This window comes from Lonchura striata, chromosome 30 (assembly GCF_046129695.1).
Source record: "Lonchura striata isolate bLonStr1 chromosome 30, bLonStr1.mat, whole genome shotgun sequence".
Lineage (NCBI taxonomy): Eukaryota > Metazoa > Chordata > Aves > Passeriformes > Estrildidae > Lonchura > Lonchura striata.
This window is the reverse complement of record NC_134632.1, coordinates 1,945,995-1,969,756: the sequence shown is the minus strand read 5'-3', so window position 1 is coordinate 1,969,756 and position 23,762 is coordinate 1,945,995. Positions and strand designations below refer to the sequence as shown.

The 23,762-nt window shown below is 53.1% G+C and overlaps 2 protein-coding genes across 4 annotated transcripts; both read right to left on the bottom strand.

Moving 5' to 3' along the window:
- Window positions 1–74: 74 nt before the first annotated feature.
- On the bottom strand, window positions 75–11,574 carry AMPD1 (adenosine monophosphate deaminase 1). Of its 3 annotated transcripts, none has more exons than XM_021535289.2 (15): window positions 11,476–11,574; window positions 7,923–8,097; window positions 7,266–7,428; window positions 5,744–5,906; window positions 5,342–5,561; window positions 4,855–4,984; window positions 3,999–4,193; window positions 3,655–3,786; window positions 3,411–3,574; window positions 3,163–3,289; window positions 2,595–2,758; window positions 2,131–2,251; window positions 1,521–1,694; window positions 997–1,107; window positions 75–346 (listed from the first exon to the last, which is right to left on the bottom strand). In XM_021535289.2, exons 1-15 carry the CDS (start codon window positions 11,534–11,536, stop codon window positions 191–193), a joined length of 2,256 nt encoding a protein of 751 aa, XP_021390964.1. In that variant the 5' UTR covers window positions 11,537–11,574; the 3' UTR covers window positions 75–190. The 3 variants fall into 3 exon arrangements, with proteins under 3 accessions (XP_021390964.1, XP_021390965.1, XP_021390966.1); XM_021535290.2 differs by having other exon boundaries at window positions 7,266–7,425; XM_021535291.2 differs by lacking the exon at window positions 11,476–11,574 and adding an exon at window positions 10,975–11,066.
- Window positions 11,575–17,279: 5,705 nt separating this feature from the next.
- Window positions 17,280–22,024, bottom strand: NRAS (NRAS proto-oncogene, GTPase). Its single transcript, XM_021535288.2, has 5 exons — window positions 21,870–22,024; window positions 21,008–21,186; window positions 19,868–20,027; window positions 18,510–18,633; window positions 17,280–17,841 (listed from the first exon to the last, which is right to left on the bottom strand). Exons 1-4 carry the CDS (start codon window positions 21,978–21,980, stop codon window positions 18,514–18,516), a joined length of 570 nt encoding a protein of 189 aa, XP_021390963.1. The 5' UTR covers window positions 21,981–22,024; the 3' UTR covers window positions 17,280–17,841; window positions 18,510–18,513.
- Window positions 22,025–23,762: the final 1,738 nt, after the last annotated feature.

The window sequence follows — 23,762 nt, the reverse complement described above, 5'->3', positions numbered from 1 at the left end:
CACCGCCCATTGGCTGGCGTGGCTGTCACTCAGGCGACGGGCCCGCCCCCTTTCCCTCAGGCGCTCGGAGCCGCTTCACGGACGGGGTTTTACTGCGCTGCCCCGGGGCCTCACCGTCCAGCACGGCCCCGGCCCGGCCCGGCCCCCCTCACAGTCCGGCACGGCCCCGGCCCCGCGGTCCGGTCCCCGCCTATTCGTTCTTCAGCCCCTCGGCGATGAGGTTGAGCTCGTAGCACCAGGTCTCGTAGCGATAGGCCACGCGGATCTGGGCCACGTTCGTCTTCCGTATGTCGTTGCCATCGGGCCCGTCTTCCCGGTAGTTTTCACCCAGGAACTTCACTTTCTCCTGCCAGAGGCAAAGACAGCGGTACTGACCTCAGAAGCCCCGCTGACAGCGCCCGAAGGAAACCCTGAGCCCACGAGTGGAGCTGGGTGCCATTCTCAGGCCGTGGGCAGGACCTCCCCAGAAGGACAAACCCCTCGTGCAACAGGAGACACTGCAGGACACCCCTGCGTGGGAACGACACCTTCTTCATGGGACAGGACATACTGCAGGACACCCCTGCGTGGGAACGACACCTTCTTCATGGGACAGGACACTCACGATGTGGGAGAGGACACACCTCATGGGACAGGACATATTGCAGGACACCATTGCATGGAACAGGAACACCTCGTGGGATATGAGACACTGCAGAACACCCAGCTTGTGGGACAGGACTCATCCCGCATGGGGATAGGACAGACTGCAGGACACACTGTGTCCCTTGCATGGGGACAGAACACCCACCTCATGGGATAGGACACACTGCAGGACACACCCCTCAGGGGACAGGACACCCCTCACGGTGCAGGACAGACTGCAGGACACCCCTCATACGGCAGGACACACCCCTCATTGGGCAGGACACCCCACATGGGGCAGGACACACTGCAGGACACCCCTCAGGGGACAGGACACACTGCAGGACACTCCTCAGGGGACAGGACACCCACCTCGTGGGACAGGCCGCACTGCAGGACGCTGTTCCTGGCGATCTCGCACATGTCACAGGTGCTGAGCTTGAATACCTGGGCGGCGATGGCATACTCCTCCATGAGGGGCTCCTGCAGCACGGGGTTAGGGGTCAGCAGCCTCTGCCAGCACAGCCTGTGCTCTGCAGGGGTTGTCCCACAGCTCACAGAGCCACTGAATCATTGGAGCTGGAAAAGTTCTCCAGAATCAAGTCCAACTTCCAACCAACACCCCCGTGCCCACTAAACCATATCACAAATAGCCATGTGTTTGCATTTTTTGAAAACTCTCAGGCACTGCTGCCTTGTGCAGCCTGTTCAGATGCTTGACCCCTGTTTCAGTGAAGAAATTTTTCCTAATATTCTACCTGGACATCTGCTGGAGAAAGGGGACATGGCCCAGCATATGTTGGACCCTCTGCAAGTGCCACTGGCTTCCAAAAAAACCGAGGCGCACACAGTGCCAGCCCCATAGTCCCAGCCCCGGCGCTCAGCTCACACTGTACCTTGGTGTAATGGAACTGCATGGGGTCATCTGTAGAAAGGGACACCATGAGCCCTTTCTGGTGGAAGTCCAGCAAGGGATTCTTGGCATACTCCAGGAAGAGGCTGTTGTTGCTGAGTGGGGACATGGCAATGGGAATTCGGGCAAGGAAGTACAGATACTGCAGCACCGGGCTCTGCAGAGATGAGCAGAGGTACCACGTTAGGGATAAAGTTGCTGCACCTTCCACCTCTCCAGGGTCACGCCTCAGATCAGGCTGGTCCCAGCCAGGGAATTGTGTGCAAGGGGAGAGATGGGCCAGCCAGCAATCAGTGCTTCAGGCTAAGGAGCACAAGAAGCCAGGGAGCTGTCTGATACCAGGCTCAGCTGGCTCTAGTGATAACATATTCTGTGATAGGTCTGTGGGGCTAAACCCCCAAAATCGAATACAGTACTCAGCCACATCCCCAGATATGCCTGGAGAAGCCCAGAGAACCATTTAACACCAGCCTGAAGCCAGGCTGTGTCAGTGTAAAGCAGAGGCACAGGTAACTGCCAGCTACCTGAGGCACTGGGAGCACTTCTCCTGCTCTGCCATGCATGGGCTGCTCCTGGCAGCCTGCTCCACGTACCTTCTTGAGGTTGAGCCCGTGGGAGATGTTGTCAGCTGTCATGAAGGCCGCCAGCAGGTGTGTGACGGCCCCGGCCTCGCCGCAGTGCGGGCGGAACAGGAACGTGTTCATGCCACGCTGCCTGGGCACAGGGAAGGAGCACTCAGAGCAGGCAAACAGCAGGCTTGGGTGGCTGGACCCAACTTCAGGCCCAGCTCTGCCCCTGCCATGAGTCCCCGGGAATCCAGCTTGACCTAGGAGCACATTACTCCTTCTCTTTTCTCCTCTGTGTGTGCAATAGATGCATCTCTGCAATCCCTGAACTTTCTCCCCAGTCCATCATCCCTCCTACCGAGGGGGGCCTGGATTGCTCTGGGATGTGATGCTCCAAATACAGAGCGAGGAGAGCCCCACTTCTTCCACACCAACAACCAAAGAACTGAGGCAAGGCACGAGGCAGCCCCTTGGCAGATCCCAGGCCTCACCTGCGCAGGTTGTTCAGCACCAGGATGTTGGCATACATGTAGTAGATGTAGTAGGTGTAGGATGGGTTCTTCTGAGAAGTCCACTCCTCTGGCTTTGGACTTTTAGTGCTGAACATGTGTCCACTGTGCTTGGATTCATCATCCACGCTGTCAAAGCCTGTGATCTGCTTGGCAAGGGGACAAAAAGAGGTGCATCTCACACTCCCCACCTTGTCATGCCCAGGTGGGCTCACTCTGCCCCACCACAGCTCACCAGAGCCCAGCTCTGCCCCTGTGCCCCACAAGGGCAGGGTGCCCTCGCTCCTCACACCCCCCAAGCACTGTCTAGGACAGGAATAAAGTTCACACCTCCCCAGGAGATGAGTGGATGAGAATTCACAGCCCTGCAGCAGCCAGGCCAAGCAGTCTGACCCTTCCCCACACTTCTGGCCACACCTCCCTTCACCTGAGTGAGGCAGAGCCCCTGGCCCACTGATGTCATTCCCATGTCAGGGAATACCCCGTTTCTTGTGCACGAACAGGAATGTGAGTTCTCCCCACACCTGACAACATCACCACTGACACTCACATGGCGTAGAAAGACACTCAGCTCTTTGTGGGCTTGGGGATTGACAGTTGCCTCAAACACAGGAACAAAGATATATTCCAGCATTTTCCCAAAGTGGGGAAGGAAATTCTTAGACCTGAACACGTCACTGTGGACAGAGACAGGGATTAATTGCTACCAGAGGGACAGCATGGCCCACTGTCCCCGCAACCCTTTCAGGGATGAGGAATCTAGAAGGCACAGTGCTCCCTCAGCCCCGCAGCACGTACTAAATCCTGGGGACTTGGATCATCCACTTCATGTTGGGGGAATAGACCCGGTGGGTGTTGAACCAGCTGGCCAGCTTGGCCCACTCCTCAGGCGACCGCCCGTAGATCGAGAGCCGGGGCTCCGTGTGCTGGTACTTGGCATCCTCCAGGTCAGAGCCAACCTCCTGCAAACCAGAGCAACCATGGCAAGGGAAGCCACAGCAGCAGCACAGCTTCACCTTGTTCTCCTCCCCTCTCTCCGTACCTTGATGATAGTAGCAAAATACTCGCCATTGATGGCGTTCTCCGTCTTCAGGTAGAGGTCCCGCAGCTCACTGGCCCCCACGGGGTTGTACTTGTCATTGAACTTGTCAAAGCGCTGAAATGTCTGCCGGCCCTGCAGCAGGGAGATCAGGCTCAAACACTGCCCTCACAGCTTGGCAGGGAGCAGGGGCTGAGCCAAACCACCCAAAATGGCACATCCAGGAGCTGCTGCACCCTGACACAAATATTAGTGCATGCAACAAGTGTGGGTGCACAGGGAAGGCAAGAGCCATGGGGGGAAGAGTGGCCCAAGAGTGATCTTAAATTAAATGTCCTACCACTTACAGCATGGACATCCAGGGAGTCCACTGTCAGGTCGTACGGGTGCAGTTTGAGCTGCTGGAAAAGCTGTTTCAGGGTGAGCTGTTTGCCCTTGGCATTATAGACCACGCGGTCAGCATCCACGCAGTAGGATTTCTTGATGAAACGCAGAAGGTGCTTCTGGTTCATGCAGGCTGCAGCATGGATGTGCGTGTCCACCTGGGAAAACAGAGGGACACTGTGGTATTCACATGCCCTCTGGACAGAGACTTGGTTTTCTCAGGATTTCTCCTGAGAGAAGCAGAGAAAAGAGAATAAAAACAATTCTTATCTCACTTGCTGCTCCTGTTTGTGCCTATGTGGAATGTGGTATGGAGATTGTTTACCCAAGGTGATTGCTTGATTGGATTCTGGTGATGGTGTTTTGGATTCATGGACCAATTAGATCCATGTGTGTGTCGGGACTCTCTGGAGAGAGTCATGGGTTTTCTAGTTAGGTAGTTAGTGATAGTTCTTGTTAGTGTATTATAGTGTAATAAAGTAATTAATTAGCCTTCTGAAATCATTGGAGAACTGCACATCATTGTTCCTGAGTTGGGGATCCCAGCAATGATAGGACACCTTCAAGCTGGGATGCTTGGGTACCATCACAGGGGGTGAACAAACCCCTCAGGTGAGCACGTTGTGTGGGGAGCAGGGCTCAGCCCAGCAGGAGAACACAGAGGGCACAGCTTTGCCAAAAGCATCGAAGGCAGCACATCCCCTTCACAGGAGCAGTGCTGCTGCTACAGACATGGACTAACATCCGGCTCCCAGGTAGGGGCAGGCACCATAACAGCTCCTCTCCAGGGTCCCTGGGGCTCTGAGCCTTGCCTTTTACCTTCCTGCAGTTGTAGAAGTCACGGTGGGGGTTGTTCTTCAGCTCCTTCATCTCCTCCATCTCATTGAGCATTTCATGCACTTGGAACTTGGACGAGAGGAACTTGAGGCGCCGGTGAGCGTAGGTCTTCCTGGTGAGAGCAAAGGGCAGAACAGACACTGGCTCCTCACCCCTCAGCACAGGGACACAGATTCCACCTGGGGTGCAGGGGCTCATGCTGGCCAGCCCTGCTCCCCTGAGGTGCCTCCCTTGGCTCTATTACAGAGCTCTGAAGGAAGGCTGGCCAGCTGGGAGCCTATCTGCAGGTCCTGTCTCCAGCCTGAGTGCTGCTTTGCATGACCCAAACCAAGAGGGCTAACAAGTGCTGAGGACACTTGCACAGCCAGGTGTGTCACCAGCAGGTTCCTCCCTCTTGCCAGGAAAGGAAGGGGGCTGCCCTGACCTCCCTCTGCCCACCGAGGCAGGACCTGGTGGGTTGTGCACTTACACAGGCCCCTGTGCAATCAGGACCAGGAGGAAGTTCATGTCATCAATGAAGTGCTCGAGGCTGGGGTAGGGCAGGTCCTTGGGCTCATTTCTCTCAGCCGCTGCCTTGTCTGCGTAGACATAAACTATCCCGTCCTTCATCTGCACGTGGTATCCCAGGTTCTCAGGGAGCTTCCCACTGTCCAGAGGATCCTGTCCATCCTTCGCTGGGGGGGTGAACACTGCAGCAAAAGGAGAATTCCATGAGGCTGCCAGCCCAAACCTCCCAGGCCTGCCTTGCTCCCCCACCCCACGCAGCAGGCAGGGACACCCCGCCACTGTGACACCAAGGAGGGGACCTGGGCAAGTTCCTGAGCCCTGCCCTGCTGAGGGCAGAGGAAGCCCCCGGGGTGCCTGGCTGTACCTGGGCCAGCGTCGCTGGGTTTCCAGGGCTCGCCCTCGATGGCGCGCAGGTACTGCGAGGGCGTCTTGGGGAACCTCTGCAGCGACTGCTGCATGTTCTTCTCCCGGATGCACAGCGCCCGGTACAGGCCCCTGCACACCACTTCAAAGTCTTCCACTGTCACCTGCAGGGGAGGGGATGCTGAAGGCGACCACACAGTGTGTCCAAGAGGCACCCTGGTGCACCCAGGTGGAGGGAGATTTTGGTCACAGCAAGATAAATGTCAAAAAACATTTTGGGCTGGAAGGGATCCTAAGTCTCATCTTGTCCTAGCCCCTGCTGTGGACAGGGACACATTCCACTATCCAAGGGTGCGCCCAGCCCCTCCAACATGGCCTTGGACACTTCCAGGAATGGAGCAGCCACAGCTTCTCTGGGCAACCTGTGCCAGGGCACCCTCACAGGGAGGAATTGCTTCCCAATATCCCATCTAACCCTGCCCTCAGGCAGTGGGAAGCCATTCCCCTTTGTCCTGTCACTACATGGTATTGTAAAACGTCCCTCTCAAACTTTCTTGCCATATCATAGAATCATATCTCATATATCTCATCATTTCATATATCAAATCATATCATATCAATGTCCTACACTCTGCCTGAGCAGGGCGAGGAAGGGATGATAAGCAGAGACCCAGGCATGACAAAGGGAAGCACTTGGTTGCAGAACCAGGGAATTCTAATGTCTCCCCCTCTTACATTTCTCACTGCAATCAGTAATTGACCCTGAAATGGAAGCCAGGCCTGGGCAAAACATTAAAGCTATTTTTGGAGCCCGGGCTGAAACTGAAGCAGGAACAACAACATGCACTAACCCTGTGTGTCAATGATTTTTGATTTACTGCACAGACAAGTGTTTTGGGCAGTCAGAAGAGGCTGGAGTGGAGCAGGTCAGGAAACGAGCACTCCCAGCTAGGACATTTATGGCAGGGGGAATGTGCTCAGTGCCTGAGCAAGGAGGGATTTCCAGATCCCCTCTGCTAGACAGCTCCAGGCTGAGCAACTTCCAGCAGCTTCTTAGAAGCAGCACCAATGTAATAGGAGGCTGAGGAGGAGAGGGAGGCAGGATTAGCCCGGGATGTGATAGCAGTCCTGGTTAAGTGGCTCTAGGTGACCCTGCCTGTACCAGGGGCTTGGTGACTTCCCTCAGCTCTTCTGGGATCCTTGGATGTGCACAGACCTCAGACAGAGCTGTGTGCAAGCAGAGAGGATGTGACAGAGTGAGCACAGCCAGCCCTGCCAGGCCCTCCCTGGAGTATCCCATGGGAATATGCAGCACCCCACAGCTCCTGCTAAGGAATTCAGCTCTGCATCACCAGGGATGCAGCAGGGCACCCCCAGATGCTTATGAGGCACAGACTGAGCTGGGAGAAGCCTCCCCACTGCAGCTGGTACAGACTCTGATTGACCCTGACAGTGGGCACTGAGTGCTGAGGGACAGGCAGGGACCGGAGAGGTGGAAAGGGAGCAGCCACGGAAGCACCTACCCCAGAGGCGTAATCCCCAGTGATCTGCACCCGCTGGAAGTCGGGCACAGTCTGGTACTGGGGACAGGCGAAGCTGGCATCGGGGGCAGCCGGGCTGGCTACTGCCCCCGGGGCCATGGGAGGTGCCAGCACAGTCGTCTTCATGCGGATCAGCTTCTTCCTGCTGCGGAGAAAGGCTCAGGCGAACAGCCCCGTCCCATGGTCGCACACGGCTGCAGGGCCAGGGCACTGCCCGCAGCCGTGATCCAGCTGTGCACAGCAGGATCCGCTCACCGGGCATTTCTGAGCACCTCCAACAGGCGCTGCCAGAAGCACTGGCCACAGCATGCAAAATAGGAAGTTTAAAGAGAAGGAGGAGATGTGGAAACCCAGGACACTTGGAATATTTCTCTGTCTGCTCTGAGAAAGTTGCATCTTTCCAGAGTCTCCCTCCCCAACAGCTCTGTGGCCATTGCTGTGCTGACGCCCCGGGAATGGCTTTCTGTCCAACAGTGGAAGCAGTTGGAGAGGAAATCCTGGAGTACCTGACAGATGCCCTGGGATTATCAAGGATTTATTCCACAGGTGTGGTGAGCTGTGATTTACATCCCCCCTGTTTGCTGTGGCCGGGAGGTGCAGGCTGTGCTCCTCTCCTTGCCCGGGCTCCTGGGAACTCACCGCATTTCCACTGTGGAACTGGCCTCCTGGAGCATCATGTGCATTGTCATTTCCTGCCGGGAGATGGGACAGATCTCTTCCACATCAAAATGAGAGATTTCTCCCCTGGACTCCTCATCCTTCACCTCGGAGGCAAAGACCTTCTCGGCGAAGGAGCGCAGGGACTCGTCCATATCTGCAAAGAGGAGTTGAGCGTCCCACAGGGAGGTGATTCCCAGCCACTGGAACAGGCAGGTGCCCCTTGCAGGCAGCTCCGTGCTCAGCTGCCATTTCCTCGTGGCCCCCACACCCTAGAGAAGACTCTGAGCCACCTCCCAGATTTGCAGCAAGGCCGGGCCACACCTGGTGGGCTGGAGACATAACTTGATGTACCCCCAGTACAGCAGGACAAGTAAATACATTCCAAGAATGCTGCCAAAAGGCCCAGAGAGAAGCAGGTCCTTGGGAAGAGCAGTTATGGGAACATGCAGTGGGAGGAAGAGGGAAAATGTGGCAGAGCCCTTAAGGCTCCAGGGAGCCCAGAATCCACTTGCTGCAGCAGTCAGGGGGAGACAGAGGCATGGATGGGGCAGAGCTGGCAGCCCGAGCACTCAGTTCCCACCGTGTCAGGGCATTCCCAGCTGGGCACTCCCTGCCCACCACGTTCAAAGGTGCCACAGGGCTGGCTGGAGCTTTATGGAGGAGAACAAGGGAGGTTAAAAGCCCTTCCAATGCCAACAGAACACCATAAAACAAGAACCCAAGGGTTCTGCTGGCAGCAGCTCCCAGAAGCAGATGTTTGCATGGCAGCACAGGGGTTTTGGCAGCTGGGCACGAAGCAAGGTGAGGATCAGTGCCCAAGGATGGACCTCACCATCGAGTGTCACACAGGACATGGTCACAGGTGAGGACCAAAGCAGAACAGACAGGGGGTTCTCAACAGCACTCGGGGTGCTAGAATGATATTTAACAAATTGCATATTTTGGTGCTGTATCAAAGGACCAAAAGGTGGGACCATTCTGTGTAACGCCGATGGGCAGAGCTGGCACTGCCAGGAAACAGCATTTCCCAGCAGCTGAAGGATCACCCTGATCATGATCTTCATGATCTACATGATCTTCACAGTCTACATGATCTACATGATCATGTAACTGCTGCTTGGTTCCAGGGATCATGTCTAGGCAGTAATACAGCAGAGCATAGAGAAACCCAGCAATACTCACGTTTCTGTTCTGCTGTTTGAGATAAAACAGAGACAAAATAAAAGCTGTTGTGATCAGCCCCTTAAAATTAGTGTATTTTTGCCTTATCACCTCATCAGTCTTTAAAAAGGGATTTGCAAAGTACAAGTTTAGCCAAATCCTTCCACTTATGAAAAAATCAGAGAATCCTAGAATGTTTTGGGTTGGAAGGGATCTTAAAGCTCATTTAAGGGGCAGGGACACCTTCCACTGTCCCAGGTTGCTCCAAGCCCTGTCCATCCTGGTCTTGGACATTTCCATGGGCCCAGTGGCAGCCACAGCTGCTCTGGGTACCTGTGCCAGGGCCTCCCGCCCCTCACAGGGAGCAATTCCTTCCCAATATCCCATCAAAACCCGCCCTCCTTTGGCTTAAAACCATTCCTCCTTGTCCTGTCATTCCCTGCCCTTGTGAGAAATCTCTCCAGCCTTCTTGTAGCCCCTTCAGGTGCTGGAAGGAAAAGGCAGAGAAGAAGTTGTGACTTTGAGGAACACAAAGAGGGACACTGTGCGTTGCCTGTCCCTCGACAGAGCCTCGGTGATGCCTCAGCGTGGAACCAAACCCCACTGCAGGTCCATCCCACCCATCCAGCCCAGTGTGGCTCTGGCACAGCTTCTGCCTGGCACAGTCCCTGCTTTCCCTGCAGTGCCCAAGGTGGAGCATCCTCCAGCACCCAGATCCTCTCACTGCACACCGGAGAGGCAGCATCCTGTGCTAAGGCCGAGCTGGCCTGGCAGGGCTCTCCCTGCACCTGCAGGGACACAGCAGGGACACAGGGAGGGCAGCACAGCCTTCTGCTGACCAGGCAAGCAGATATCCCAGAGACTCAGAGCACCAGGCTTTGCTGCTTTTTGCCCTTCCTGCCCTCCTTTGTGGCCCTCAGCTTGGGTGGTCATGTCAGAGATGCCGAGTTCCATCCCCCTGTGCCCACAGCTCCCCTTATTCCCCAACAGGATCAGGCAGCTGGGGCACTGCAGCCCCACATTTCCTCTCTGCTGCTCAGGCAGGCTGGCAGCAGCATTTTGAGGCTGCAGCTCCTGCCCTTCCCCTCTGACCCAGCAGTTCAGGCTGCAGCTCTGGCCTCACAGCTGCCGACTTCCCAAAGCCCAGCCTGCAGAACACACCCTCCAGAATCCTGACTCCACGTATTATTTACCTACAAAGCATCCCAGAAATGCTTTGTTTGACCTTTCATCTCTTTAGTGGATGGAAATTACACTCAGGAAGGTTCACAACCTCCCACTGATGGTGCAGGGCTAGGCTTCAACACCAGCTTCACGTGCTGGGACAGCATCTCTGACACCACAGCCCTGCAATTCCAAACATGCTCCTATCAGGGCTGTTTGGTGCTGTTATCACTCAGGGCTCTGCAGTCACCTGCCACATGTCCCTCTGCACTGTCCTGCAGAGCCTGGCTGGCCCTGCTCCTGCTGCCCAGCTCCTGCTCCCATCCCCACAGCTGAGCTTCACCAGGGTGACCAGAGATTCCCGAAATCCCTCGGAGTGGGTGACCAGAGATTCCCGAAATCCCTCAGAGTGAGTGACCAGAGATTCCTGAAATCCCTCAGAGCCCTTCCACAGGGATTTAATGATGGCATTACAGGACACATTACGCTGCAGGAGAGGCAATCTTTTCCTTCAGCACAAGCAGAGGAAGATTTAAACAATAACACCGTTTCTTTACTGCACTATCCAAAAATGTCACCAAGCAGGAAGAAAAATGCCCAAAGGCCCCAGAGAGGTCCCCTGGACATCACACATCCAAATCTCCAAGGCTGTGGGCCTGGAATCTGCCCTGTGGCCCCTTGGCTCACACTTGGCTTTCAGACCTACCTGGAATTCTCACCCGGGACATCGCAGCAGCGTTTGCAGAGCCTCAATAACACCCCAGAGTTCCCGAGCACAAGGGGCCAAGTGACTGCCTGGCAGCCCAACACTAATTTTACTGCTTTCCCTTCCCTGTAATCAGACTCTCCCACTCTAAAAGGAGAGTGGAGATCAACTGTAGGACTATTTAAAGTGCAGCCATAAACACTTGAACTGAAACAGGTGAAAGCAGGGCTCAAATTTAATTAAATTTTATTTAATTTAATTAATCAAATTTGATTAATCTTTTTCTTTAAGTAAGGTTTGCATTTTACATTTTGTGAAGTTTCAGCTGGTGTCTGGCCAGATTTCTGCTTTCTAGCGCAGCTGCACCTTTCTAATGTGGTCTGGGGAATTCAGTCTTTTGAGAGAGACTAAACCTGATGTCTTCTATGCTGAACCACAGGTTTAAAGGAAATTCCCAAACAGAACAGGGGTTGTGGATAGGTACAAACCACGTGCTCTCACCTGAGCTGTTCAGAGGTTTTTCCTGAGGGAGGGATGTGTTTGAGAGCCTGGATTTTACCATCAGGACTGCCCAGATGTCCTCACTTCTTCACAGCTGAATCCAACTAATAAAAGGGAGGTGCAAGGAGCCACAGTTCGTTCCTGATCTTTTCAGGAACTGCCTTTTCCAAGATTGGTGTCACAATGCTGATCTGATAATCAGTTCTGTACGTGCTGAGCCACAACCAAGGTGTATCTGAGCAGCTCTCAGTCAAACCCAAGGGGGGTCAGGGAGCTCCTGCCTCAGTTTGGCTCTGGCAGAGCAGATCTCAGGCTGGGAGGCACCTCCTGCCTTCATCTCAAGCAGGTTGTTTCCAGCATGTTGGCTTTGAGGGCTGTACCCTCCTTTAGGGTGGCCTCAAACCTTCTTCAGATCTCACCTGCAGCTGGAAAACACCTCCTGTGTGAAGAGAAAGGCCAGAATTTGTTGTGCCCTGCAGTTGCCAGGATAACTCTGAGCTCCTCATTCAGGTTCCTGGTGGGAAGTGGTGAAACTGAGCAAGTCAGGGGGATAAAATAGATTTGAGGTGAAGCAGAGTCTCTCCTGTTTGTGCTTTCATTTTTGATGGCGTTGGAAAGCTGTCCTGGAATAGGACAAAGCATTTGGGCACAGCCTGGCTCTGGTTTAAAGGGTGGCTTTGGTCAGAGCATTGAAGGGAACAGAAAAACCACCTGGAACAGACAGCATTATTTGGAATTATATGTGCATCCAAGGGATGCCTGTACCATGTTTTGCAGGAGCAGCTATGGAAAGCTTTTGTCCAAGAAGAAAGCTGGAATAGGTGAGAGAGTCACCTGCACAAATAAAATAAAATGCAGAGCTGGAAGTAACAAGCCATGGATTTTGTCCTTAGGAGCACAGGAATCCTGTGGCACAGCCAGTGAAGTGAGGTGAGCTGCTGCAGTTTCTCCAGCTGAAATAATTTCCACAGCATCCAAGAATTCTCTGGAACAGATGTTCCCATTATTTGATGGGCACAACTTCAAAACAAGCTGGGTGACAATTGAGAAATTCTCCAGAATTTAGGGAATTTTACCCCCCTTCCCTATTATTCCCCAAAAATATAAATTTTCCTCCCTCCAACTGCAGAGGTGCAGCACCAGGGCAAAGCTGGGATGATGGTATAGCTTTGGTCTCCCTCTCATGCTGATAAAATTTTCAGGTTCTGAATTCTTCTTGCTTTCACCCATCCCCAAGTTTGAGAGTCTCCACAGCACATTATTGTTTAACTGTTTCATTCAAGGGCTATAAAATCTGTCTCTTCTTGTTTGCTCTCCCACAAGGACTCTATCAACCCTTAACCCTCCTTGGGATCTTGGGATTCACATCTGAAACCAAAAATAACCTTTAGGATGCAGAGGTCATCTTCCTCAAGAGAATCTTGATCGTGTCTTGAGCCCTCAGCTTTTTTAATCACAGGGTGAGCTTGGGTGGGCTCATGGTGGAAATCTGAGTAAAGCCTGGGCATGCTGTGCTAAAGTTAGACCCAGGGCCTGTGCAAACTCAAGGGCTGACAAAAACAGCCTGTCTTCCCACTCTTTTTCAGCTGGAAAGTGAGGGATTCACACCCAGAGGCTTTGGAGTGCCTCCAAACCCCCCCACTTTTACCTCTGAGCTGCCCTGGTTCCACCCAGCTCCAGCCAAGAGTGGTGGGACCAGAAATTTGGGAGCTTGGGTCCGAGCAGGATCCTCCTCCAGCTTGCCTGGCCCTGCACCCACAGCACAGGGGCAGCTGTGGGGCAAACTTTGCCAGAAAATGGTTTTAATTCCTCAAGAGGAGGAGTCTGACCAGAGAGGGGATAAGGTGGATCCCACCTGGGCCTTTGATGGAGCACTGGGGACACCCTCAGCAGATTCTCCTCACCTTGCACAGACCCCACCAGCTCCAGGGCACAGCCAAAACCAGTTCCTCTGCAGGGAGCTCGTGGGTAGGGCCAGGGAACAAATCCATGGCAGGGAAACCTTCCCTGCAAGCCACGAAACCCCCGGGTTTTCAGCACCCAGCTCAGGGTGTGAATGCTCTGGGGACAGGCTGGACCTGCTCCTGGGGGTCTGTTTTTAATTTCCTGGCACAAAACCCAGGTTGGACTCCAGGTCTCAGATGCTTGACACGAGGTCTGAGGAGAAATACCCTTGGAGCACATTTACTGACTGTGTGCTCTGACACAATTTGCCTTCTTGCAGGAGGGAAGGCAACAGGGAAGTATTTTAGAAGACTGAGTCAAGCCATTTAAAAGCCTAACAGAGCATTATTTGGGCACAGCAGTAATTTAATAGCTGGTTTTGCCATTGGAACATCAGGTAAAGTATTGATTTACATTTTTTTAAATATAAATCAGCATGAGGGACACCACTGCAAATGGAGATTCAGCAGCAGCAAGATGCAGATTGATGAAGTCATTAAAAGTGGACTGGCCCAAGGCTGTGGCAGTCTCAAGGCCACTCTCCCTGATGCTCTAGGGCACATCTGTGATAGAGCTGAGCCTGGCCCACGACTGAATGGACTGAATCCCAGCCCACAGGCAAAGCAGAGGGCACTGTGATAAACCTCCTGTAAGCCTCTCATGGATCCCATGCCCAGAACTCAAACAACCAAAGAGTTCAAAGTTTATTCTTTAAAAAAGTTATTTAAGAAGCAAAATAATTTACTTCCATTCAAACCAAAAGAGATGCATTATTGAAAGCAAATAATTAAACAGTGACAACAAATTAGCCCTTGGGTTAAAAGTCCAGATCCCAACATTTCCCCACCATCCTGAGGGTTACACACAGGCACACACTCAAGGTTTGGGGTTTTTGAGGAGCACAGTCAGGTCAGAATGTGATTCAAACTTCCACTGCACTCCTTCCCCCACAGGCCTGAGGCTGCTTGAAATCCAATTTGAAGGCTGAGCTGCACTAAAAATGATGTAATCTTAAACATCCTGCTTAAAATCCAAAGTCCCAGCAAGGATGAGGACAGAATCTGAGCAGTTGTTTGAGCAAGAAAGTTGTTTGAGTGAGGACACAGAGAAACAACCACAGAATTCCACTGGCTCCACTGAGCTGTGCTCAGCCACAGCAACAGAAACATTTGTTCCAGTCATTGGCACTTGGAAGTTCTGAACAAGAGCTTTACCCTTTTAAAATATTTTAATATTTTTAATATTTTACCTCAAAAGTTGTTCATGTCTGTTCTGCCCATCAAGGCAGTTAAATCACCTTGGCACAAGTGCAGAGTTGTGCTGTTCTAAATAACAATATTTGGACCAAATCTACTAAACCACCTTTTCCAGGGACCTGTCTTGTGCAAAACCTTCTGTGCTTATCTTCTAAATAATTTTCCCAAAAGTTCACAGGGTTTTGTCCTTCCAGTTCTTGGCTGCCACCAAACCCAGAGTTCTCTGTGAGGCAGTTGGAAACAAATTACAACCATTCAGTTCACACTCCTGACTAATACAACACCCTCATTTTGTTTTTTTTTTTTTTTTTTGCTGGATTTGGAACTACACTGATGGAGTTGGAAGTGTCACCTCTGCAGGTCATCTCTGCAGCACCCTAAAAACTGAAAAAGTCCTAAAATCCATTCAAAAGGTTCCAAAGGTGACACAAATGCAGACTTATCCTCACCAGGGCTTTCTCCCTTTTCAGGTTTTATAGAGCCCAAGAGAAAGGGAACAGCAAAGAGCAGCAGATGCATTTTCCAGTCAGTTCCCACACATTGCTGAGAATTCCCAGCTTTTGGAGCTACAGCTGGTACATTTTCATGGCAACCAGAGCATGCTGGGGAATGTGGAGCGTAGCTGTGATGAACCTCCACCCAAATAATTCTCCAGGTTGACCAGACACCCTTCAAACATCAAATGCCAGAGGCTTCCCATGTCTCACAAATGCAGGAAACAAATTCCTGCATTTCCCAAGAAATCAAACCCCATCCATGGGCCTGGGTGACAGAATGTCACCATTCAGTGTCCTCACAACTCCACACTGCCCCTTCCTGCTGGCTCTGCATGAGGAGGTGTGAGCCCCAAAAGTTTTTCTCATTTCCCAGGGGTTTTTTTATTAACCCCTCTTCAGGAGCAGACCCACAGGGAAGGCTTTCACAGAAAATCCTCCTGGCAAAGTTTTCTCAGCCCTGGCTATGCAGTGGTGGCAGCTCTGTCAGGTTTAACCTGCAGCATCACATCAGTCGTGGAATGGTTTGGGCTGGAAGGGACCTTAAAGCTCATCCCATGGGCAGGGACACCTTCCACTGTCCCAGGTTGCTCCATCCTGGCCTTGGACACTTCCAGAGGTGGGGCAGCCACAGCTGCTCTGGGCAACATCAAACTTGAGCCAATGGTCCCCACAATTCTGCTCACCATTGTGTGTATATTGCTGGAAAAGAATATTTTATGTTAAATTTTTTGTGGATTTAATTCTTACCAGTCACGTCAGTCAAAGTTAAAATAAATTGAAAAGAGTATTTATAAGGATTATCGCAGATAAAGAAAATGTGATGCAGTTTGATCCTCTTCATTCCAAGAAGAGAATTAAGACTGTTAAGTAAGCAACTTTAAAAGGAAAAAATTCTTCTCTCTCTGTTTACTGATTTCCAGTGCCCATTTGAAATCGAGCCCTCCAAATGAAGATGTGTGACTGACACCAACAGCCTGAAACTGAGCCTCCTGCACTGCCCTGCTCCTCGGGCCTGGCACTGACCAAATGCTCCCTCTGTTGGCTGAGGCTCCTTCCTCCTCCTCCTCCTCCTCCTCCTCCTCCTCGCTGGGAATTCAGCTCTGCTGCCTGAGCAGCCCCAGCAGCACAAGGAGAGGGGAGGACGTCCCAGGGCACTGGAGCAGTGACTACACGTGTGCACCTGGGACCCAAGGGAGGAGGTTTTGTTCTGGGAGGAACTGGCTCAGCTCAGTTCCCTCAGCTGGAGGGAATGGTTCACAATTTCCTCGCTCAGAATTCCACCAGTCTGTCCCACACCTTCTGTGGAGCCATCACTGAACTCATTTCCTTCCTCATTTTTTGAGGACCCTGCAATCACAAGCTGGCTCAGGTGCCTGTGGCAGCTCTCAGCCTTTTCCCCTCCATCACAGAATCCCAGGATGGTTTGGGTTGGAAAGGACCTTAAAGCTCATCCCATCCCAGCCCTGCCATGCAGGGACACCTCCCACTGTCCCAGGCTGCCCCAAGCCTGCCCAACCTGGCCCTGGGCACTGCCAGGGATGGAGCAGTCACTTTCTGCACCCCTGACAGAGTCAACCCCACCCCCCCACTCCTTCCCTGACAAGGAAATTCCAACTACATTTGACAGTCTAGAGACATTTTGAAGAGACTCTTTACAGTCTGTGGTAAGAAAATAATTCAGAATAAAACAATTTGCAAGTTACAGAGAGAGCTGAATAGCAGCTGTCCAAAGCAACCTCCAGTTACCAGATTAATTAGTGAGAAGCTGCCCAGAAATGCTGGCAGTTCATGTTAAAAACAAACAGCTGATAGGTTTGGTCCAACTTGGAAGAGATCTGAATGCTGCAGGAAAACAATACAGAGTATAAACTGTTCCACCCACAAAGAAAGTAAAACACAGATGCAGTGTGTTCCCTCCCTTGTCCCAGAGTCTCACAAGTGCCTGCTGGACCTTCCAGCCTCCAAATTCCTGCTGGAGGATCCTGTCAGGCCCAGATCACCCACAGCACACTTGCCTGCTTGACACAATGAGCTCCCAAGAAATTCCAGTCCTTGGGGTTTTCCTCAACCCAAGGGACAACTTCAAATCTTCTTAGCAAACAGGCACTTAGTTAGGAAAGGCTTTCCTTTTTATTACAGAAATGGAGGATCGGGTAGGTGGCACTCCTGGCACTGGAGATGTTGCACTTTTGCTGTTCAGGTGCACAGAGAGCAGACACCCAGCTGAGAGGGGACAGGGGCACTCCAGGTGGCACAACCCCCTGTGACACCAACTGTGCCACTCCTCTGACAGCACTGCACGGAATCCAACAGACAGGGGACACACAGCACTTCTAGCTTTTACTCTAGAGGTAAAGTGTCATCTTTTTCACAGCATTTAGTCTCTATAGTTCACTTTTGTGACTGGTTTTCTTCTGGAACAAACCCAGGTAACAGTGAGAGAAGAATCCCAGCACATCCCGAGGTGCTGCTGCTCCGTGAGCTGAGCAGGGAGGTAGATGCCATGGATGTTCTCTTCAGATGGAGCACGGAGAAGAACCTTGTGCTAATTAACTCTGGTGCCCAGAGTCTGTCCCTGGCACCCCAACACTGCAGGGGTCAGCAGGAGAGGCAGCACAGGAGATCGAGGCTCGTCCAGCAGCTGCACCTGAACCACGTTTTCTTGGCATCTGGAACAAAAACACCTCCAATTAGCACTAATTAGCTCTGTCCTGCTCTGGGGTGGATGTGCAGTGCAGCAGTGCAAGTCCTGAGCTGGTCTGGCTGTTTTCATAGTCATGAGCAACATCTTTCAGGGAATGGCTGAAAGGAATTTCCCTCAGTTGGGAACTCAGATTCCATTACTGGCACACCATTTTATTTGGTTAATCCTGGAATCAGCATGCTCCAGAGGAACACAGCTCGAGGGCAGCTGTGCAGGGGTCAATCAGTCAGCTGTGCATACCCCTCTTTCAAGGTATTTCTTCAGAAATTATAAAAAAACAGTCCAAATGGTTTCCCAAAAGTAGGAGACAGAAAGAAATGAGAAAATCACACCATTGGAATTGGTGGAAATCATGGAATGTTTTGGGTTGGAAGCAACCTTAAAGATCATCTTGTTCCATCCACCCATCAGCCAAAAGGGTGACGTGAATAAAAATTCCTTTTCTTAAGCTCTGTCACCAACTTTGAGGGCAATTTTGCTTTTTTGAGCATTAAAGCATTGTAGGATGCAATCTCTGGGAATCAATATGTTCTGTAAAAGGGGAAAACCCCACCTGCAGCATTTCTAAGCCACACTTATCAGCTGCTGGAAGGCAAAGAATTCTGCCAGGGGAGAAGGGGGGCTCCAGCTCACCTTCTCACATGACAAGGCAGGACAGTCCCATGCAGCCCTGGTTCCCATCCTCGCTGCTGTTGAGCTTCTTCATCCGGTACTGCCGGATCTCCCTCACCAGGGTGTAAAAAGCATCTTCCACACCCTGAATGCAAACACAAAGTCAGGTATTTTCTTCCCTGAAGCTTTTGAAATCACTGATCTGTCCATCCCAGAACCCCTTAATGGATTTGAAAGGCACAATTCTACAGAAGAGCAGCACCCAGCTGATCCTGTGGTTCCTAAGAGGAAAAATCCCATATGGATGTCCCAGCCTGACTCCTCCTGGGGTAACAACCACTAAAATAAACATGGAAAACTGTATCTCAGGGAGGTTCCATGCAGGAAACAAGCTACTCCCTGCCTAATTTTAGAATTCTTACCATTCAGCTCTTCAGGATTTTCTGGCTGCTGCTCAATAATTGCACCTTCCCTGCTCTGTTCCCCTGCTCCAGGGCTGGCTGGCCAGGCCCACGTGGCCAAGGAGGCTTTGGAGAAGCCCATTAGTCCAGTCTGGGGAATTCTGTCTGCAATCATAATCTGCTAATTGGCTTTCATTAACGAGCCAAGAAAGCCCAGCAGGTCTGGGGTGAGCGAGCTCAGCCTCTGACACTCCCCAGGGAGAGCAGCTGAAACTCTGCTGCTCCTCCTGCCAGCACTGAGCACTGCTGGAACTGGCTGCAATCAAATTTTTAACATCGTTTGAAGCAGTAGAAAGTAGCTGTGTTTCTTTTTCTTCTGTGTGTTCTGTGAGACTTTATAATGAGGTATTTATTTATTATAGTTAAAATGTGTTTTTTATTTAAGACCCAAATATTATTTTTTAGGAATTATTTTGCAAGCATTTGTTTCTTATTGGGAGGTTTTGTATGGTTTTGGAGGTTTATTAAGAGGGGTTCTTGATGGTTGCATTTGAAAGTTGTGATAGTAAAGGTGAATTTTAACTTTTTTTTGGGGGGCATGTGTTATTTTTTCTTGTTCCGTAATTTTCCAGAAAACTACTGTAGGTCTCTTTATCTCTACATTTACTGGTATTATGTTTATTATTAAGAGTATTTTTTCCCTAGTTAGTTTTTAAGTTTTATTTAGTAACTTCAGGGGAGCTGAAATTTTTTTATTCTCTACATTATTTACCCACTTGAAAGGAAATCAGGGTAAGTCTGAAGTGATTCCTGGCCCAGCCCAGAACTCTTTCAAGCTAAGAGTGAGTGAGGAAATAAAAGCTAAAAACTGTAAAGGAATTGAGAAAATGCCTCTCCTGTAAATAAGGCAAAAGCACATGGGAAAATGTCATTGCTGCATTTCCCAGGAAGGAGCCAGGCCCTGGGGGAGCCCCTCACCTGTCTCGTTTTTGCAGAGGTCTCTATGAAGGGGATTCCGTAGCTTTTTGCCAATTCTTGGGCCTGTTTTGTGTCCACTGTTCTTGTGGGCAGATCACACTTGTTCCCCACCAGCACCATGGGCACGTCATCCGAGTCCTTCACTCTCTTGATCTGTTCTCTTTAGGAAGGCAAATAAAAAAAAAAATAGGAAGTATTTTCTAAATATAAAAACTGGTATCAATCAGTATTCAAACAACCTTGTGCCACAAAAACACATTAAAGGTGAGCAGGGCCTCAGGGGTCAGCAGGATAGCCAAGCTCTTTGTACGCTTCATTTTCTGTGCATGGATAACTCCACTCTGGATTTCTCACCCATTTTCTTAGGGATGACATTCTGTAGCTGCAAATGGCATCTGATTCACAGAATCCCAGAACAACTGGGGTTGGAAGGGCCCTCTGGAGATCACCTCTGGCAAGGCAAGATCACCTGGAGCAGGTGACCACATGCTGGTGGGTTTGGAATGTGTCCAGACAGGGAGACACATCAACTCCCTGGCAGCTGTTCCAGGGCTCTGCCACCCTCATAGAAAGAAGTTTTTTCCCCATGTTGAGGAGTTTTTCCTCATGAGAAAGAAGTTTTTCCTAATGTTAACCTTCTTGTGGTTTAGTTTATGGCCACTGCTCCTTGTCCTGTCCCTGGGCATCATGGAAAAGAGTCTTACACTGTTCTTGTGACACCCCTTGGAGATATTTATATGGATTGATGATATGATTAACACAAAAAACCCACTAAAAACCATCTCAGTCTTAATTGACTAAAGGTGGTGATGAGGCCCTGGCACAGGGTGCCCAGAGCAGCTGTGGCTGCCCCTGGATCCCTGGAAGTGTCCAAGGCCAGGCTGGATGGGGCTTGGAGCAGCCTGGGACAGTGGGAGGTGTCCATGGCAGGGGTGGAACTGGATGAGATCTGAAGTCTCTTCCGACCCACCCCTGTTATGATTCTGTGCACTGGCGCAGAACAGTGCAAAACTTCCCAAAAGAAGTGGGAGATTTAATATTTTTCTGCTCCTGAGCCTTCAGTGAGGCACTTCAGTGCTCCATTCCCAGTGTCCTGCCCTGTCCCCGCGCTCCCTGCCCGTGGGGCAGCCCCAGCTGTACCTGTAGAGGTTGATGTCGGCGAAGGATTTGCTGTTGTTGATGGCGAAGACGCAGAGGAAGCCCTCCCCTGTCCTCATGTACTGGTCCCTCATGGCGCTGTACTCCTCCTGCCCCGCCGTGTCCAGGATGTCCAGCAGGCACGTCTCGCCATCGATCACCACCTGCTTGCGGTACGAGTCCTGCAACACACACACGGGCACCTGCATGAGCCCTGCGCTGCTCCTGCCCCCCCAGGGGCACCGGTGGGAAGGAAAAATAATCATGAAAGCGCAGCAGGAGCTTTGCCAGCTGCTCTGCAGAAGCTGTGGCTGCCCCTGGATCCCTGAAGTGCCCAAGGCCAGGTTGGACAGGGCTTGGAGCAGCCTGGGGCAGTGGAAGGTGTCCTTGCCATGGCAGAGGTGGAACGAGATGAGCTTTAAGGACCCTTCTAACAGTCGGGACTTTGTGATCTCATCTGTCTCTATCTAAAACTACAGTATTTTAAATGTTACCCAAACGATTACATTTTGAACCATGCCCAAACGATCCCATTTTAAATGAGACTCTAAGCCCTCTCACCCTTTGTTACAAAACACAGAACTCCCGTTGCTTTAAAGAAATTCCTCAACAGGAGAAGAAGAGAAAAGCCTGCCACAGACACCCTCGCAGTGAGCAGAACCTCCGCCCTGCACAGACCCGCGCTGGCCGCTCCGGTTGCCCGTGGCTGCTCTAGAAGCCCGAGGCAGAACGGGAGGGGCCGGGCCGGGCCGCGGGGAGCCGGCGGCGCACCCGCTCCGCCCGGCGCGGGCAGGGCCCGGCGCGGCGGCGCTTCCCCGGCCCGCGGCCCCGAGCCCGCCCCGCTCCGCACCGCGGCCCCGCGCACCTCGATGGTGGGGTCGTACTCGTCCACGAAGTGGTTCTGGATGAGCTGGATGGTCAGCGCGCTCTTGCCCACGCCGCCGGCGCCCACCACCACCAGCTTGTACTCGGTCATGGCCCCGCGGCCTCGCCGGGCCCGGCCCGGCCCCGCCGCCGCCGCCGCCGCCGCCGCCCCGCGATCGCCCCGCGCCGCTTCCGCCTCCCGCCCGCGCGTCACCGCCCGCGCCGCTTCCGCACACGCGACACGGCGCGACACGGCGGGACCGGGACACGGGAGAGACACGGGACACGGGAGAGACACGGCGGGACCGGGACACGGGACACGGGAGAGACACGGGACACGGGAGAGACACGGCGGGACCGGGACACGGGAGAGACACGGCGGGACCGGGACACGGGAGAGACACGGCGGGACACGGGAGGGACACGGCGGGACCGGGACACGGGAGAGACACGCGGGACCGGGACACGGGAGAGACACGGCGGGACACGGGAGGGACACGGCGGGACCGGGACACGGGACACGGGAGAGACACGGGACACGGGAGAGACACGGCGGGACCGGGACACGGGAGAGACACGGCGGGACACGGGAGGGACACGGCGGGACCGGGACACGGGAGAGACACGGCGGGACACGGGAGGGACACGGCGGGACCGGGACACGGGACACGGGAGAGACACGGGACACGGGAGAGACACGGCGGGACCGGGACACGGGAGAGACACGGCGGGACCGGGACACGGGAGAGACACGGCGGGACACGGGAGAGACACGGCGGGACCGGGACACGGGAGAGACACGGCGGGACCGGGACACGGGAGAGACACGGGACACGGGAGAGACACGCGGGACCGGGACACGGGAGAGACACGGCGGGACAAGGGACACGGGAGAGACACGGCGGGACAAGGGACACGGGAGAGACACAGGACACGGGAGAGACACGGCGGGACAAGGGACACGGGAGAGACACAGGACACGGGAGAGACACGGCGGGACCGGGACACGGGAGAGACACGGCGGGACACGGGAAAGACACGGCGGGACACGGGACACGGGAAAGACACGGCGGGACATGAGAGGGACACAACAGAACACGGGCTAGACAAGGGAGGGACACGGGACACGGCGGGACACGGGCGTGACACCGGAGATTCATGAGAGGGACACGGGAGAGACACGGCGGAACAAGGGACGGAGGGACACGGGAGGGACAGGAAAGGGACACGGGCAGGACAGACGGCACCGAGCCCGAAGCACGGGGCTGTAACGGGAACGGCACCGGGCCCGCAGCCCGGAGCGCTCAAAGGGGAACGGCACCGGGCCCGCAGCCCGGGGGCTTTAGAGGGGGCTGTGAAATTGGGAATGACATGGAGCTCTGAGGTTTGAAAAGGGATTCAAGTCCAGCTTTGTGCTTTTTAGGAAGCTGTTAATGAACAGCTGAGCTGGGCAGGTCTGGCTAAGGGCCTGCAGTGCGAGCATCGCGCACTTGGGTCACGTTTTGTTTCAAGAGACCCCAATCCCAAGAGGAAGGGTCTGGCTCAGAGGCCCTGGGAAAGGGAATTGCAGCAGTGGGATCAGCAGTGGGATCAGCAGTGGGATCAGCAGTGGGAGCAGCAGTGGGAGCAGCAGTGGGAGCAGCAGTGGGATCAGCAGTGGGATCAGCAGTGGGAGCAGCAGTGGGAGCAGCAGTGGGATCAGCAGTGGGATCAGCAGTGGGATCAACAGTGGGAGCAGCAGTGGGATCAGCAGTGGGATCAACAGTGGGAGCAGCAGTGGGATCAGCAGTGGGAGCAGCAGTGGGAGCAGCAGTGGGATCAGCAGTGGGATCAGCAGTGGGAGCAGCAGTGGGATCAGCAGTGGGAGCAGCAGTGGGAGCAGCAGTGGGAGCAG